Source organism: Xenopus tropicalis, chromosome 9 (assembly GCF_000004195.4).
Source record: "Xenopus tropicalis strain Nigerian chromosome 9, UCB_Xtro_10.0, whole genome shotgun sequence".
In the NCBI taxonomy this organism is placed as follows: Eukaryota; Metazoa; Chordata; class Amphibia; order Anura; family Pipidae; genus Xenopus; species Xenopus tropicalis.
The window spans coordinates 87,371,775-87,391,383 of NC_030685.2; the positions used below are offsets into that span (position 1 = coordinate 87,371,775).

General features: G+C 42.7%; 1 protein-coding gene across 1 annotated transcript in view; it reads right to left on the reverse strand.

Moving 5' to 3' along the window:
• The window catches only part of cntnap5 (contactin associated protein family member 5), a 294,459-nt gene that overhangs the window by 74,468 nt on the left and 200,382 nt on the right, over positions 1-19,609 (reverse strand). Inside the window, exon 13 of the mRNA XM_031893445.1 lies at positions 13,831-14,031. Coding sequence (XP_031749305.1) covers positions 13,831-14,031 — 201 coding nt within the window. The remainder of the gene's footprint in view (positions 1-13,830; positions 14,032-19,609) is intronic.

A 19,609-nucleotide genomic window follows, 5' to 3' on the forward strand; every position in this document is an offset into this window, starting at 1 on the left:
CTACCTAGTGCTACCAACCCCTATTTCTGTAGGGAAATGAGAGCAGAGCAGGCAGTAACCCTTCCAACATTGATCTGAAAATAATGGCTTTATCCTACAATGTCAATGTCAGTTCTAGATCATTGCATTTAAACAAACAATCGATACCTGAACGTTGGTCATAACACTACAATCTGAGCATATGTGCAGCTTTAGAAGGGAAAGTGTCTGAGCTGCTCTGGAACCCAAGGTTCGTGGTTAAACCATCAGTGAGGAGGTTACTCGGAATACGGTATCGGCAGAGTTTGTAGCCGGTGACTACTAAGGACTTTGCACAAACTCTGTCTATGGGTAACGTGAGGAATAAATGGAGGAAGGAGAGGAATATTCTGTATATATTTGAAACAGCAAATGACTTGGCAGAATGAAGGGACCAGATGGGCTTTTCTCTGTTTTTAATGACAACATTGACCTACTTTTCCTAAAATGCGCTGTTGCATTTTTTAAGTCCTGCAAGTTGGACTCTGTAAATCCAGCTCTGCTCTCTGCATAAACGTGTGTATTACGTCAATAAGGAGCCCGTGTTTCCCTATAATAAGGTGCAGTCATTTAGACTGAACTTGGCAAAGGGCAAAAGAACATGGAACTTTTTAGGAAAATGAGAAAAGAACAGATTCTACCATTGTTATTGGGGATTCTTTCTAAATGATGAGTCTTGTCATTGGGCACAGCTCTAAAAAAAATGTTCTATTAAGATGTTGTCTCCACTTGCTAATTTTTGAGCTGGTAATTGCTTAATTAATGGCCTATCTAAGCCTGCCACAAGCTACTACCAGCTGCGTGGTTATTGTCTGAAGCTCCTGTGGTCCTTTCTGGTTCCCAAGGCACTGTCTTGGTTCCTGGCTCCCTGCTTTGATCCTTGAAGCCCTGCTTTGGTACTGATTCCTTGCTTTGGTCTCGATTCCTTGCTTTGGTTCCCATGCCCTTGCCTTGGTACCTGAGTTCCTGTCTTGGTTCCAGAATCCCTACATTAGTTCCTGAAGCCCTGACTTAGTTCTTGTGTCTCTGCTTTGATTCCCGAGTCCCTGTTTTGGTTCCCAATCATTGCCTTGGTACGTGAGTCCATGCCTTGATTCCTGAGTTCCAGTCTTAGTTCCAGAGTTCCTACTTGGTTCCTGAGGCCCTGACTTGGTCCCTGAGTTCCAGTCTTGGTTCCAGAGTCCCTACCTTGGTTCCTGAGGCCCTGACTTAGTTCTTGTGTCTCTGCTATGGTCCCTAAGTCCCGGTTTTGGTTCCCAATCATTGCCTCAGTACCTGAGTCCATGCCTTGATTTCTGAGTTCCAGTCTTAGTTCCAGAGTCCCTACCTTGGTTCCTGAGGCCCTGACTTTGTTCCTGTGTCCCTGCTATGGTCCCTGAGTCCCTGTTTTGGTTCCCAATCATTGCCTTGGTACCTAAGTCCATGCCTTGGTTCCTGAGTTCCAGTCTTGGTGCCAGAGTCCCTATCTTGGCTCCTAAGTCCCTGACTTAGTTTTTGTGTCTCTGCTTTGATCCCTGAGTCACTGCTTTGGTCACAAGTCCCTGAATTGGTTCCCAAGCCCTTGCCTTGGTACCTGAGTTCCTGTCTTGGTTACAGAATCGCTACCTTAGTTCTTGTGTCTCTGCTTTGATCCCTGAGTCCCTGCTTTGGTCCTGAGTCCCTGTTTTAGTTCCCAACCATTGCCTTCGTACCTGAGTCCATGCTTTGATTCCTGAGTTCTAGTCTTAGTTCCAGAGTTCCTGCCTTGGTTCCTGAGGCCCTGACTTGGTTCCTGAGGCCCTGACTTGGTTCCTGTGTCTCTGCTATGGTCCCTGAGTCCCTGTTTTGGTTCCCAATCATTGCCTTGGTACTTGAGTCCATGCCTTGGTTCCTGAGTTCCAGTCTTAGTTCCAGAGTCCCTACCTTGGCTCCTGAGTCCCTGACTTAGTTTTTGAGTCACTGCATTGGTCATAAGTCCCTGAATTGGTTCCCAAGTCTTTGCATTGGTTCCTGAGTCCTCTGTCTGCCAACTGCTCACACTCTTGACTTATTTAGTTGTTTATTTAACATACCAACTCATAATTGGACTGAGACTGTCTTTGCACAATTGTAAGGTTCTTCCTCAAGCCATTTGGCCAGCTGTCTGGGGAGAGGACTTCAATTGTCTGTAACATTGATATCGTTGACTGACATGTTTTTTCAATTACATTTTCTTGTAAAGTTTTCAGTAAAAACCTTGGCCTTTATAATGGACTCTGCCTTTGCCTTTTGCCCACCCTGAACCTTGGCCTTTCTGAGGGACTCAGCCTTAGTCTGAAAGGGCTTATTCACTGCCTTTTTCATCAGTCTGCTAATGACCTTATTCACTAGTGATACCCATAATATGGACTCCGGCCCAGTTATACTCAGCTTATCCTGCCAACGCCGTTATAGTGCGGTAGGAAACAATGCCAGCAAATGTATTCAATTTCCTCCTACTAAGCACAATTCCAATAGAACAACCCTTTGAGCTGACAATAACCTGCACACAGAGGTACCATAAAACTATAAATATTTCCATGTACTCAGCATAATTCAGCAGGTTGATATTACGGGTGTATCATATACCATATAAATACACACACAGACCAGAGCGCAGGTGTGTTATGTACAACAGTCACATGATGGGGATTATAGTCAATGGTTTAATCCATTAACGACCATCGCACTTATGTATATATCACTTTTATAAGGACTATGGGAGGCATTAAGTAAGGGTTGTATTTTTTTTTTCACAATTCATATTATTTTGCACAAAAATATGATTTTGTTGCAGAAAGAAAACATGATTATTTTGCCATTTATTATGTGACAAAACATGCAACAAATCCAAAGGAAAAGATACGCCACAAGATCATGCAGAAGTCAATGGCAGTTTTGTTTTTTTTTTTTTTACAACTGGAAGATCTTTTTTTGCTTCAAGGTTGTAGAAAAAACACCGCCAAGTCAGGATTAGTTACCCTTTATCCAAAGTCTTTCTGCAAGGAGAATATACAGTATATGGCACCGTTTAATACTTTGCCTCTTTTAGATTTTAGAGCGGGCGGCTGTTGTTGCCTAAATGGCATCCGGTCAGTGAATACTTTGCGAGCAACTTGGAGAGGGAGAATGTAAAGTAATACATCTAAATCTTCAAAGTCAGGAGAAAGAAAATAGCCTTCCCCAGTCGCCTGGTGTTATGGAGCGTCACGCAGTTATCCGAGATCACAATCCAATGGCATAATCTTGAGTAATAGCTCATTTTTCTGCCTTCCCTGCTCATAAACTATCCTAAAACGCCGCTCTCCGCAGTGATGATTCCCTGAAAATAAGGCTCCCGTATATCCTATTCTTGATTTCCCATGTTCGGATATTGGAGTTGTGCCTGACAGCTGGGGGTTTGGGGTGAATGTCAGAGCAACACACAATTTAAAATGAGTTGACTTAACATTTAAAAGCAATAAAGAGACCGGAGAGAGTTCCAGCCGGACCGTGGTGCACCTTGGTGAGGAACCCAACTCATATATCATGGTTTAAATATACAATGCAACACTTAATGCCGCCCTGAGGGGATACATGAAACCATTAAAGATACACGGAATTGTTTATGTTGCCAGATTAAGGTAATTTAGATTCTATTAAGGTCATAAAACGTTCTTAGGGGGGTGAGGGGCTTCATATTGTGTCTGAGGGACATGATTAAGTGATCGCTGGAAATGAGGAGAATATATGGTTGCACACATGACCTAAATTCCAGCACCACAATACCAAGATTAATAGAAGAAAGGCGAAGCTTGTGTAGGAAGGGACCACGGCGTGTCACGCTCTACTTTGTGCATTAATGTTGCATTTGTTGTGATCTAAGGACGTAAGGAGAGAAATCGAGACTTGGAGCACGTGAGAAGATCTGGGTCACGTTGGAAGAGGGAAAAGCGAAAGAGAAAATGACGCGACCCGTAAATATTTTTAAATGATTAAGTGAAGGGTGTCGCGATGGTGTGACCGTATTATTCATCCAGACAGCAAAAGTCTTCCTCCGCCCTCGACTATTACAATATTAAAGGGAATTAGAACATTTTGTGCAAAAAGTGGCTAAAAAATGTCATCCGTGTTGTCTCCTCCTAATGATAAAGCCATTGTAATATCATGAAACCAAAATGACACAGTAATCTCCATATGTGAGATAGCAGCAAGATGGCTGCCGGGAGCAGCATTCTCATTGGTGAATTTTCTTGCATTTGTAATTGGGTGGTTGAGCAACTTTTTGCAAAAAACTAAGGGGATACAGGGATAAGATTTTCTTTATGGCTCCAAAAATGGTTTGTTGTTTTATTGGAAACCACAGGAATCTGTTACAACAAGGAGTTACAACAAGGAGCTGCCCAGTGTTGGGGTGAAATAACAAAGGATAATATTGTGCTAAATATCGGGGTGCAATGAGAGTGTGATCACATAATAATATCGACATGTCTCAGGTAGATTTACTAAAATTTAAAAAAACTGCAGCAAAAAAAAAAAATGAATCACAAATTGGGATATTTTTGACAGGTTTCTGAACTTGAGTTTTCAAAATTTATAAAAAAATATATCAAAAATTTGTCAACTACAACATGGGGAGCTTCTATAGAATTTAACCAGAGGTTCCCTTTCCACATACAAACTATTTTAGAATTTGATGTTTTTCATTTTAAAAAATGAATGGAATAATGTGATTTTCAGGTTTTTTTTTCACAAATGTATGTAAGCACGTTATTTTGATTCAAGTTTATCGTAAAAAAATAATTATTTTGCAACATTAAATTACAAAATTAGCAAATCTTCAATAATTTGTGAGTTCTTATAATAATGTATAATAAATACTAGATTCCCCAGTGCATCAGATGAAAGTGAGTGTAGGATTGGCCACAGCATGGATGGCATTGGCTGGTCTGTATCTTTAAACCATGTGATGTAGCAAGAAGGAGGCTGATTGGCCCCCCCATTTCTTGACATTTGCTTCCCAGATCTGGTTGGGATTCCAAAAATTCTTCAACACAAAATCAGGACCCAAACATTTTTCATTTAACTAAATGTAGCAAGAAGGTGGCTGATTGGACATTTGGTCCCAGGATGAGGTTGGGATACAGCTCTCAGCGTTACTCAACATATAATTAAGGGGTAAAACATTGTGGGTTAAGAATCAGGGGATTAGATGGTTGGACAAGGAACCATTTTGAACTCATTCGCCTCTACATGTTATTATGGGCATTGTGCATATGTGTATTATGGGATGTCCATGACGTCTCCGGCTTATTGTCCCGGTGGAGATGTCTCCTAATAAACTAACTTTGTAGCCAGATAAGTATATATATATCTTGTCTAGGGATGCACCAAACCCACTTTTTTGGGTTCTGCCGAACCCCCAAACCAACCCTGACAGATTCTGCCAAATCCATATGCATATGTGATTTTTCCAAAACCAAATCCTTCAAAAATCCTGAACCGAATTGGTACATCCCTAATCTTGTCTAAATAAATGTTTCTGGCGCAAACCAGTCACCGCCATTTCTATAAAACCTTTACAAAACCACAAGTCTCACAGAAATGGAAACTTGAAAAAAAACGGCAACTTTTTTATTTCAAAAACATTCATGTTGACGCCCGAATGTCTGGGAATAAAATAAAAGTTTCAGCCCATTAATCCAGCCAATCTATTGTTGTTCCCTTCCCTGGGAATTTATGGGTTAAAAAGAAAAAAAAAACCCGTAATTGTGTTTCTTTTCCGGTCTTCAATTTTCTCCCCAAACTGACACTTTTTTCCGTCATATTTACTGACATTTTCTTCTCAGAGTCAGACAAGCACAAAAGCTATTTTTATGGTCCCTTTTGCACAATTTTGGATGTTTTTCCCCCGACGCTTCCCGTCTTGCTCTACATCCCGCTCTCTCGCGCTCGACAGATTGCAAACCCCCCGTAACAAAGTGATCTGCACCGTTGGCAGTTTCAGCCATTTCTTAAAAAAAAAATCCCAGTTAAAGAGCAAATTACAGAGGGAAGTCCCAGTAGAACTGTCTCACTTAACAATGTGGCTTTTTCCTCCCAAGATCAGTCTTTGTTCTTTCATAGGAAATCTCAGCCGCTACAGGAATAATTGACTGCGTTTAAGGTTTATCTGCCGCTGATTTATCCAGAGATGTTCCATGGAATATATACATGCAAATGGCATTCAAATCAGAAATATCGGTTTGAGTAAATTATAGAACGGCCAATTCTTAGCAATTTTTCAATTGGTCTTTTTTTGACTTGACCATGACTTACATAGGATTTTATTCTCGGCTAATTTTTTATATAAGTACAGTAATTGTAGGGGAAAAACATAACAGAAAATCTAACAGAAACCCCTTAAAACTGAAAACAAGAGATTTTCACACTGATTTAATTCACTATTTTATGTCCCTGTAACCAACGGTGCAGCTGGATTCAATCTTGTTACATCTCATCAAACATGGCTTCTGAGGGGCAGGGCTCTGAGAGCATCAGATGGAAGAACCATGGTGAGGAGACAACATTGAGCCAAAACGGGGGATGTTGGGTAGGGGGTTCCTCACGGTGAGGGTAGTGAGGTTGGGGAATGCCCTGCCGGGGGATGTTGGGTAGGGGGTTCCTCATGGTGAGGGCAGTGAGGTTGGGGAATGCCCTGCCGGGGGATGTTGGGTAGGGGGTTCCTCACGGTGAGGGCAGTGAGGTTGGGGAATGCCCTGCCGGGGGATGTTGGGTAGGGGGTTCCTCACGGTGAGGGCAGTGAGGTTGGGGAATGCCCTGCCGGGGGATGTTGGGTAGGGGGTTCCTCATGGTGAGGGCAGTGAGGTTGGGGAATGCCCTGCCGGGGGATGTTGGGTAGGGGGTTCCTCACGGTGAGGGCAGTGAGGGGGTTGGGGAATGCCCTGCCGGGGGATGTTGGGTAGGGGGTTCCTCACGGTGAGGGCAGTGAGGGGGTTGGGGAATCCCCTACCGGGGGATGTTGGGTAGGGGGTTCCTCACGGTGAGGGCAGTGAGGGGTTTGGGAAATCCCCTGTCAGGGGATGTTGGGTAGGGGGTTCCTCACGGTGAGGGCAGTGAGGTTGGGGAATGCCCTGCCGGGGGATTTTGGGTAGGGGGTTCCTCACGGTGAGGGCAGTGAGGGGGTTGGGGAATGCCCTGCCGGGGGATGTTGGGTAGGGGGTTCCTCACAGTGAGAGCAGTGAGGTTGGGAAGATTCTATTAATGCCTATAAGAGGGGCCTGGATGAGTTCTTGAACAAGCATGGTTTCCAAGGCTATTGTGATACTAAAACCTACAGTTAGTATTGATGTTGGTATATATAGTTTATGTATGTGAGTGTATAGAAGGGCCAGTATAGGTTTGTATGGGTGCTGGGGGTTACTTGGAAGGGTTGAACTTGCTGGACTCTGGTCTTCTTTCAACTCAACTTAACTACGTAACATTTTAATCAGTTATTTGTTGTGGGCCGATACTGTCAAAACGGAATTTAAGTAGAAAAGAATGTCCTTTGGAGACAGCAAATGATACGATGACTGTGCGCGTTAAATATGTTTGTTTCCACAGAGCAAGCACCATAGTCATCTGTCTGTGTCAGTCTGTTCTGCCAAGAAGACCTTCCCATCTGTTCCTCTGCACGCCGAGGCACCTAAAGGAAATTTAATTGGTCTCTCTCCTCGTTTCTCTCGCTGGGAACCCTTGTAAATCCTTGTTCTTTATTTGTTGATATGTTTTTTTTCGACACGTGTTTGCCGTGTACATGAATAAACTCGTGGATACATTGCGGTAAATACCCAACGACCATGAGTAGACTATGGAGATGCTCCATATGGGTTCCACCACAAAAGCTTGAAGAGCACAGGTTGCTACAGTATAAACTAAGTGCCCTAATTGAATAATTTTGAAATAATTCATATTTTCTATGGAATATTTGCAGTTTTACTGGATTTCATGGTGACTGGCACTTTATTTCAGTATCGCTATTACCCATTAGCAGCCCTTTATATCGAGATTCCAGGGAACGCTATTCATGCCGGTGGTGGCTGCATAACTCTTTCTGTTCTGCTGTAATTGAACCGTTTTACTGTGATTGAGGGCAAACTTCATTATTTGTACTTATAATTAGTTTGGACGGGTTATTATGCCCACACTGCGGCGAGATCTACCCGATAGCCAGACATCCCCGGAATAAATGATAATTATTGATATGTTTGGAACATAATTATTATTATTCATCAGCAGTGTTGACAATGGTTTAGCAGCTGTAATGAGTTGCACAGTGGAATATTGCCCCTGGGAAATGTGTGTAAGCTCCATATTCCCACTGCTGTTATTCTTATATCAAACTGATCCATTGTATTTGGATGGAAGTATTTATATAGCGAATAAAGTATCCCTTATTGTAAAATAATAATATATATATATTATTATCACCTCGGAGTTCAATGATCATATACTGCTTTTATACAGGTCATGGAACTCCGAGGTGACGTCTAATATCCTCATATTTTACAACAGGGGGTGGTCCGATTGATCTAGGGACTGGTCCGATTGATCTAGGAACTGGTCCGATTGATCCAGGGACTGGTCCGATTGATCTAGGGACTGGTCCGATTGATCCAGGGACTGGTCCGATTGATCTAGGGACTGGTCCGATTGATCCAGGGACTGGTCCGATTGATCTAGGAACTGGTCCGATTGATCTAGGGACTGGTCCGATTGATCTAGGGACTGGTCTGATTGATCTAGGAACTGGTCCGATTGATCTAGAGACTGGTCCGATTGATCTAGGAACTGGTCCAATTGATCCAGGGACTGGTCCGATTTATCTAGTAACTGGTCCGATTGATCCAGAGACTGGTCCGATTGCCATCTTGGAGTCAGGAAGGAATTTTTTCCCCTCTGGGGCAAATTAAAGAGGCTTCAGATGGGGTTTGTTGCCTCCCTCTGGAACAACTAGCAGTTAGGCAGGGTATATATAGGCATTATGGTTGAACGTGATGGACGTGCGTCTTTTTTCAACCTAACTTACTATGTTACTTTATTTATTATATTATACAAGTTTTAGTGAGTCATGTGACTGATGACATCACCAAGCACCATTTAGAAGGATATAATTCAGTTTGGTCCTACAGGGAAATGAGCAAACTGTATATTATATAAGGCTTATCCATGGTTGCCTTCTTCAAAACCCGGATTGCTCCTTTAGGAGGTCCAGCTGTCCAACAGCAGGTCAACAAAACAAGGAACCCAAGGAATTTAACATTTATTTTACATTTGTTGCAAGGACCCTACATGCTGAACTGTATGTTGCTTGCCTGGTGTTAGGGTTCAGCATGTGGTGCAACGAGTAGACAGATTGTTGGAAGGGGTTGGAAAAGACCCTAGAGTCTTGGTACAGTGCTTCCAGTGCAATAGAGTGTGTAAGTATTAATATACTTGAAAAACATTTTGGGGGTTAGTTTTATCCTCTGCCCCAATCTGCTCCTCATTTTCTATCTTTGCCTTCTGGATTGCTCTTTTATATTCATTAAATGCAGCTTCTATCCCCTGACTTCTATTTCTTAAATGCTTTTCTTTTTTCCCTATTATCTTCTTTACCTCCAAATTAAGCCTCATAGGGAGAACATTGACTTCTTATGGGAATCAATTGAGGACAGTAATGATTTGATACAAAATGTCCCAACCTATGCTCTGAAGCAAGTGAAGGAATACAGGGTTATGGCCTCTCGGTACAAGTTGCCCCAGGGACTGGTCCAATTGCCATCTTGGAGTCAGGAAGGAATTGTTTCCCCTCTGGGGCAAATTAGAGAGGCTTCAGATGGGGTTTTTTGCCTTCCTCTGGATCAACTGGCAGTTAGGTAGGTTGTATATAGGCATTAAGGTTGAACTTGATGGACATGTGTCTTTTTTAAACCTACATTTTTAATAGTCCAGGATATAAAGGAAGCCCTACTTAAGTACAGGTAAGTCCTTCAGCCATTTTGACTGACCACTTTTATTGCACCGGTGAGCATCCAAATAAAAAAGCCTATCCAACGGCAGAAAGCCATTCAGCCCTATAGATCAGAGCAAATATCTCTCCTCTGTACAAGCTGTGACTTTGCCAACTATCATTTACTTTCCCAAAGTTATTGCCAAACAATAATCGCTTCAGACAGACGGGCTCCAGCATGGAAACTTTAAATTGCAACGCTACTTAAATTATTTCCCAATCTCCATCAGATAGATATATATATATATTTGAAAGAAAATGAATGCAATGAATGCTCATGTGGATACATTATGTGCTGTGCAAATGCACTGGGATTTATTAAATTATTCTTCATAGGACCGGAGCTGCCGGAATAGCCTTATGAGAATTATTGGGGGAGTTATATCTGTCAGAAAATCATGTGTTCTGGAAATATTATTAACTGTCACTTGTTATAACTTTCTTTCAGCCGTAGAGGAGATTCTCCCCGTCATGCTGTCAGGTTAACCTAATCTCATGAAAGTCACAAGCTGCACCCACGGGCAACAATCTTCCTATTATTTTATCACTGCCATTGAGTTTAATGTGTAGGTTCTATAGGTGATCCCCAACCAGAGGTTCGTCAACAACAACCCGTTTGATGTTGCTCCCAGTGGCCTCAAAACAGGTCTCCATTCCATAGATATTACCAAAATGAGCCTCCTGTAGTGTGCCAATCCACATAGGGCTTACAAAATAACCAATTACAGCCTTTTTTGGTCACCCCCAGGAACCTTTTTCATGATTTTGTTGCTCCCCAACTATTTAAATTTTGCTCATGGGTTAAAAAGGTTGGGGACCCCTGTTCTATAAGATTCACATAGGCACACAGGGTCAGGGTCAAGTGGATCAGATACCCTCATATTATAAAAGTATATCGTTGTTTCAGAATGGAGTCTCCAACCTTATAACACTGTACATAAACCAGTGAACTTGAAACACAACATTCCATGAAGTACTGAGAATCACAAACCATCAACTAACCTCATACTGGAAAGGAAGGAAAATACATAATAACTTTGGGAAAAAAACAGCAGACAAGGAGATGTAGATGGAAGAGCTGGGAGTGGTGGCAGAGGCAGAAACAAACATGGATAGTGAATCTGAAAAGTGAACAGGTGGAATATATAAGAGGGAATACAGTGTGGGACTTGATAAAAAATGAGGTAGAAGCCAACTGACTGGAGAAGTCAAGAGTTGCAAGAGAACAAGAAGAGCAAAAGCTATGTGAGAAGCAGGGGCGGGCCAAGCCGTCCGGGCGCCTAGGCAACCCCCGCCCCCTCTGTTGGGGGTGCGATGCCGTGGGTCATTGCCCCCGCCGCTTGTTATTAGCGGCGGGGGCAATGGCAAAGTAGGGGAACTAGTGGTAGGCAGCAGAGGCTTCTGCCTGGCACCCCCTAATCATTGCACCCTAGGCAGCTGCCTCTTCTGCCTACCCCTAGTTCCGGCCCTGGTGAGAAGAGTAGTATCTACAAAAAAAAGTGAGAGCTAGGAGAAGACAAAGGTGATGGAGGAAGAAAAGAACATGAATCCAAGTAAACAGGAAAGTTAGGAGAGAGTTTGAGTGGACTATATAAGAAAGAACATAGCCTGGGACATGATAAACAGAGTTATAAGCCAACTAACTGGAGATGACAAGAGGACAGGTAGGACAGAAGGTACGTGAGTAGGGCAGTATCTACAAAAATAGGACAGTAGGTGGAAGAGCTAGGAGGTAGAACGTATAAGAGGGAAGTTCATAATAACTTAGGAAAGGATTGCAGAAAAGTAGATATGAGTTGTCAGGACAATAGAGCAGATTGAAGTGGCAAGAGAGGACTGGAGGTGGAGGAAGTAGGAGAAGGTAAAGATGGAAGTGGTTGAAAAGACTATGGGTAGAAGTAGGACCAAAATGGAGTGGGACATGATAAACAAGAGTTAGAAGCCAAATTATTTGATTCAACGGGGGGAGAGGAGAGAGAACTGGATGTGAGTGAGTGGGGCACAATCTACAAGGAGTTTGTATATTCTCCCTATGTCTGTACATGCCACTCCCCCCACCCCAAAAAAAAGACAAAATATTCTGGCCAGATAAGTGATATGATTTAATTGCCTCTGGTATCTATGTCTGTGATAGGAAGATAACAGAAAACTGGTGCAATAGTTAGAGAGAACAATGTTAATTCCAAAGATTCAGTTTGATATAAACATGAAAGAAATATTTTTTACAAGTTGCCATGGCCACGCAATCAATAATCCGAGTTCTTGATGTAGAACAAAATCATCTTTCCTATTTCTGCATTGGAAACATTTGGTTGATGGATATTGTCAATAAAGAGAATGAGCCCATTACTGAAACAGTCTGACTGCACCTGAGAGTCATTATTGCCTCCCATCCAATGCAGCTGCGAGCAGAACCGACCCAACCGCACTCATATTCATGGAACAGCCCATTCTATCTCAAAGTTCTACACCTATTGGGGTTTATAGTGTTCTTTTAGGCCTATTACATTTCGGGAACATTGTTCAGCCGTAGATTCCACTTCTGGCTGGGGGGGGGGGGGGGGGGGGGGGGGGCATGGGGCTATGGATTACAGAAAATGGAGAACAAATAGTGGTGTGGATTAAATTAAGTTTCTAAGGTTCAGTACACACTATCGTACTGGGTCTAAAGATTGTGTAAATATTTGTGCAAAGACATATCGTTGTGTTTCTATTGTAGAATCCTTTGTGGTTGCTTTGGAGCAATTGTTTTTGGCTGCCGGGGTCAGTGACCCCCATTAGAAAGTTGAAAAGAGGCAAAAAGAAAGGCAAATAATTAAAAAACCATATATTATAACTATGGAAACCTATTCTAAAGTTACTAGGAATAGGGCTTTCTATAACATACTAACAGAACCACCCCTTCCCAAACATATTGCCCCAACATTTCCCCTATTCCCTCTACATCATATTCATAAAGTTGTGATAATAAGGTCATTACAGGAAATGAGAACAGAGAAATCAAATGGGCTACATACAAACTCCACAATTGCGGTTGCTATAACGCAGGGATCCCCAACCTTTCTTACTTGTGAACCACAATCCAATGTAAAAACACTTGGAGAGCAACACAAGCACCATAAAAGTTCATGGAGGTGCCAAATAAGGGCTGTGATTGGCTATTAGGGGCCTCTATGCACACTATCAGCTTACAGGGGGCTTTATTTGGTAGGAAATCTTGTTTTTATTCAACCAAAACTTGCCCCCAAGTCAGGAATTCAAAATTAACTACCTGGTTTGGTGCCACTGAGAGCAACATCCACGGCTTGGGTTGCCCCCGAGCCACTGGTTGGGGATCACTGCTCTAACTGGATGCAATGGCGAATGCATATTGACACAATTCATAAAGGGGCTTGCATTCAAGCTTCTGCACTTCCACTGTGTTGCCAATGGAGACATCCTTCTTATGAGTGGTGCACAACTGGGCCAACTGAAGCTGGTGGACCCTGGACCTGGTGGTAGCTTCAGAGTTCCCCCAGCAGATTGCACCAATAGGCATACTCTATATCCAGGGAATCAGAAGCAAACATGGACTACAGAAGAGACAGAAGCCCCACACTAAAACAATACTTGAAGCAACTTTACAACTCTACTATGGCGGAAAATATGGCGGATAATAAGGCGATTTATATTCAATGTCATACATTGTACTTGCTTTTGTAAATGACTCCTCAAGTGTTTCAAGCTACTTTTCAAACAGATATTGGTTATTTCAATGAAAGACAACATGGCAAGAGGTATAGTCCTCTCATGGTTCAACTTACTTGGGGAATTAAGCAGGCGGGAATGTTTGCAGTGATAGGCCACTTCTTGCTCGCAGTATTCAGCCCTGTTTATCATGGCTTCCAGCTGTTCCATGGTGCTGTTATAGTTGAACAACATGGCGTATGGTCTGACACCAAAATTCCCATGCACTGGTGTGAGTTCCGTGTTATTGTGCGGAACCAAAGTCCAGATCTTGTCCTCTGTTGAAAAGAAAAAAAAATCCACCTTAATAATCCACCTTAAGATACGAATAGCTCTAGTACAGAGATGCAGAACTAGTTATTCATACCCCATTTGTATTCAATCACATATTTCTTTGGAAAAACCATTTTATTGGCCCACAAAACACATTATTGAAGATTACATTGACATTTAGGGGCAGGTCTTCGCTAATAGGTCTATGAGAGAACAAGATCCCACCATAAATGCAAAACCATCAGTGATAAAGTTTCTTTCCCACCTGGTCATTGACTTTTTTTGGAAATAGTGTACTATAACACAGGTAATGTGAGACCCCCATTACTAAAGGTGGGACCCCCACCCACTCTTCCAAGGACCCCTTCTACCAAGTGGAAACTCTCTTAGGGAGAAGACACACTGAGCTACTAGAAGCATCTACTTATTCAAGGCCAGAAATTCCCCTGCCATAGACAATACTGAGAATTGCCTCTGCTAAACACACGTAGAGACAATTATCAGTAAATGATCAGCATTGTCTGTTTTAGTAGCCACGACAAGTAGCTGCTACTAGTAGCTCCATGTGTCTTCACCTTTAGAGACAAATACACAGTTGATGAAGCCAAAAACAAGATGTTCTCTGATCTTACCAAGAAGGCCAGTTAAGATGAGAATTAGGCATAAAGACATGAAAACCCAGTTGGAACGTTAGAGGGAGATTTCAGGTGTATTGATATTTCATGATAGTCTTCAAACCATGACTAAATGACTGATACAATTATATATTCCTATATCTGGGGTTATTTCATGAACTACTGTATGTGGGGCCCTGAACATAATTTGAATTTTCAAGCGAAGCCCTGGCCAGTGGTTGGACCTTCAAGGAAGGTGATGGTCAACAGCTGGACCTTCAAGGAAGGCCAATTGTTAGACCCTGGTTGGACCTTCAAGAAAGGCGATGGTCAACAGCTGGACCTTTAAGGAAGGCCAACTGTTAGACCTTGGTTGGACCTTCAAGGAAGGCGATGGTCAACAGCTGGACCTTCAAGGAAGGCCAATTATTAGACCCTGGTTGGACCTTCAAGGAAGGCGATGGTCAACAGATGGACCTTCAAGGAAGGCCAATTGTTAGAACCAGGTTGGACCTTTAAGTAAGGCGATGGTCAATAGCTGGACCTTCAAGGAAGGCCAATTGTTAGAACCAGGTTGGACCTTCAAGGAAGGTGATGGTCAACAGCTGGACCTTCAAGGAAGGCCAATTGTTAGACCCTGGTTGGACCTTCAAGGAAGGCGATGGTCAACAGATGGACCTTCAAGGAAGGCCAATTGTTAGAACCAGGTTGGACCTTCAAGGAAGGTGATGGTCAACAGCTGGACCTTCAAGGAAGGCCAATTGTTACACCCTGGTTGGACCTTCAAGGAAGGTGATGGTCAACAGCTGGACCTTCAAAGAAGGCCAATTGTTAGACCCTGGTTGAACCTTTAAGGAAGGCGATGGTCAACAGCTGGACCTTCAAGGGAGGCCAACTGTTAGACCCTGGTTGGACCTTCAAGGAAGGCGATGGTCAACAGCTGGACCTTCAAGGAAGGCCAATTGTTAGACTCAGGTTGGACCTTCAAGGAAGGCGATGGTCAACAGCTGGACCTTCAAGGAAGTCCAATTGTTAGACCCTGGTTGGACCTTCAAGAAGGCGATGGTCAACAGCTGGACCTTCAAGGAAGGCCAATTGTTAGACCCTCAAGGGAGGCTATGGCCAAAGTTTGGTCCTTCAGTTCGGGTTTGAACTCAAAAAATTCACAACTACTTCTCTAGAACAATTTACGAAGCTCTGGAAAGATGAGAAAATGGAAAGTTCCTTAGAATTAGCCAACAAAGCAGATTAGATTGTTCTACATTATCATCCGATACAGGAAGGAATCCATCTAGGGCAGATTAAGACAAACTGAGGTTCTTGCTCCAGTCTAATAGATATTTATTCCTCTAACCATGGTTTGATCTACAGGTACAGCTGCCACGGAGATACAAGCCACGTACGTAGCCCCGTCACAGAGACGGATCATTTGTCCCCATGTGAAATAACCGCTGCTCCGTGGTCTATAGAGGGAGCCAAGATTAATGTAGTCAATATTTTCATTTATTTCACAGCAGCATGTGTTTAGGTTTATTAATCTTGTTTGTTATATTTAGAGCAGGTTTATCTCCAATATAAATTGTGTTTGCTCCAAAAATGTGAAATTTGATGTTATTTTCTGCACCTCCAATATGTGGGAGGAAATCTGTTTTTTCATTCAGTATGAATACAAGTATGTCACAGATCCTATCTGATCCCCCCATTGTAAGCAGCAGTCCTGCCCTGCTTTATGGCTGAGATTCTAGCTATCTGTATAACAGAGCATTCTGTCACAGTGGCACAGATCCTATCTGATCCCCCCATTGTAAGCAGCAGTCCTGCCCTGCTTTATGGCTGAGATTCTAGCTATCTGTATAACAGAGCATTCTGTCACAGTGGCACAGATCCTATCTGATCCCCCCCATTGTAAGCAGCAGTCCTGCCCTGCTTTATGGCTGAGATTCTAGCTATCTGTATAACAGAGCATTCTGTCACAGTGGCACAGATCCTATCTGATCCCCCCATTGTAAGCAGCAGTCCTGCCCTGCTTTATGGCTGAGATTCTAGCTATCTGTATAACAGAGCATTCTGTCACAGTGGCACAGATCCTATCTGATCCCCCCCATTGTAAGCAGCAGTCCTGCCCTGCTTTATGGCTGAGATTCTAGCTATCTGTATAACAGAGCATTCTGTCACAGTGGCACAGATCCTATCTGATCCCCCCCATTGTAAGCAGCAGTCCTGCCCTGCTTTATGGCTGAGATTCTAGCTATCTGTATAACAGAGCATTCTATCACAGTGGCACAGATCCTATCTGATCCCCCCATTGTAAGCAGCAGTCCTGCCCTGCTTTATGGCTGAGATTCTAGCTATCTGTATAACAGAGCATTCTGTCACAGTGGCACAGATCCTATCTGATCCCCCCCCCCCCCCATTGTAAGCAGCAGTCCTGCCCTGCTTTATGGCTGAGATTCTAGCTATCTGTATAACAGAGCATTCTATCACAGTGGCACAGATCCTATCTGATCCCCCCCATTGTAAGCAGCAGTCCTGCCCTGCTTTATGGCTGAGATTCTAGCTATCTGTATAACAGAGCATTCTGTCACAGTGGCACAGATCCTATCTGATCCCCCATTGTAAGCAGCAGTCCTGCCCTGCTTTATGGCTGAGATTCTAGCTATCTGTATAACAGAGCATTCTGTCACAGTGGCACAGATCCTATCTGATCCCCCCCCCATTGTAAGCAGCAGTCCTGCCCTGCTTTATGGCTGAGATTCTAGCTATCTGTATAACAGAGCATTCTGTCACAGTGGCACAGATCCTATCTGATCCCCCCCCATTGTAAGCAGCAGTCCCTGCCCTGCTTTATGGCTGAGATTCTAGCTATCTGTATAACAGAGCATTCTGTCACAGTGGCACAGATCCTATCTGATCCCCCCCATTGTAAGCAGCAGTCCTGCCCTGCTTTATGGCTGAGATTCTAGCTATCTGTATAACAGAGCATTCTGTCACAGTGGCACAGATCCTATCTGATCCCCCCATTGTAAGCAGCAGTCCTGCTCCGATTCTGTCCCACTGAGCTCCCTTAGAAACTCAAGGCTTTGGCACCAGGTGAGATGATAAATTCTAAGCAGGATAAAATAACTGCCTGAATCGCAAATAAAATCTACATATATCTGCTGCCCTCACCAAAACCCTTTCTCCTTCTACATTAGTGTCTCCAGCCTGACAATTAATGGCAGCGAATTGAAGGCTATTGTAGAAGAGAGTCAGATTTATGGTGTATATTTCATGGCTATAAACTGGGCTAACCTCCCCTCAGTCATTATCCCTCTCACTTTAATATCATTTGCTGCCATTAGGCCTGAGAGAGATGATTATTTTATCGCCCTGTGCTGGGACGATGGCCGCTCATCTTTACATAACCAGGGAAGCACCAACACCATAAATAAGAGAGGACTCGTTGAATTTCCCACTCTCGTTCAGTTCCATTCATTTTCGGCAGGACGGTTTATGGGCTGTAAAACATTCATACAATGTAAAGGTGCCGACGCAACACTTTCAGGCTTATACTTACTAAATTTGCCTAATTTTCCCAGGTAACACAACGTAGAAACTTGTATCATCAAACAGGACGACGGAAAAGTAAAAGATGATTCTATGGAACATCAGCAGGAAGGTTATTCCATGTTATTCCATGTATCTGTTACCCTTTCTCCAGGAAAAACAAGATCTCCAGGTTCTACCTTCATCAACTTCCTTCATATTTTGATTGGTCCAAACATGTCCTTGCTATCTCCCTTACTTCTTCTATCCTGAACATTGTACGGTCTTCAAGTCATTCCTGATGTATATGTTGTAAAGAACATGTGATATCTTAGCCCCCCCATCAAAAAAAGTTTTACCAATGACCCGTTATACCCGCCCGGTCATACCTCTTCATTTGTGATTCATGGGCTGGCCCAATACCTACTATAATACTCTCTTCTCTCTCTATATATATACAGCCTTCTGCCTGCATTCTCCACCACTTGAAAAGAACAATGCCAAACAAAACATGTACAGGTATAGGACCCATTATCCAGAATGCTCGGGACCAAAGGTATTCCGGATTTGGATCTCCATACCTTTTTTAATTACTAAAAAATCAACCATTAAATAAACCCAATAGGATTGTTCTGCCTCCAATAAGGGGTAATTATATCTTAGTTGGGATCAAGTACAGGTACTGTTTTATTATTACAGAGAAAAGGGAATCATTTAACCATTAAATAAACCCAATAGGGCTGTTCTGCCCCAATAAGGGGTAATTATATCTTAGTTGGGATCAAGTACAGGTACTGTTTTATTATTACAGAGAAAAGGGAATCATTTAACCATGAAATAAACCCAATAGGGCTGTTCTGCCCCAATAAGGGGTAATTATATCTTAGTTGGGATCAAGTACAGGTACTGTTTTATTATTACAGAGAAAAGGGAATCATTTAACCATTAAATAAACCCAATAGGGCTGTTCTGCCCCCAATAAGGGGTAATTATATCTTAGTTGGGATCAAGTACAGGTACTGTTATTATTACAGAGAAAAAGGAAATGAATTTTAAAAATCTGAATTATTTGATTAAAATGGAGTCTATAGGAGACAGGCTTTCCGTGATTCAGAGCTTTCTGGATAATGGGCTTCCGAATAAGGGATCCCATACCTGTATATTTAAATTGAGACCTTTGCAACTGAACTGATTCGGCTTGCAAACCATTAATTGATCAGGTAGCATTAGGCTGAAAATAGCAGCAGCCCACCTTATGGGCAAAACCCTCATTCACCCAGTAAAATGATCAAACTCATGTGGAATGTGTCTGGCCTTTGGATATACATGATTAAAATGAGCATCATTAATGTACTGGATGATTCTACATAACCTAGGGCCTATTTTACATAGCAAAACAAATCATTTTTGTATAAGAACCAGACAGGGATTTCCATGGTTACTC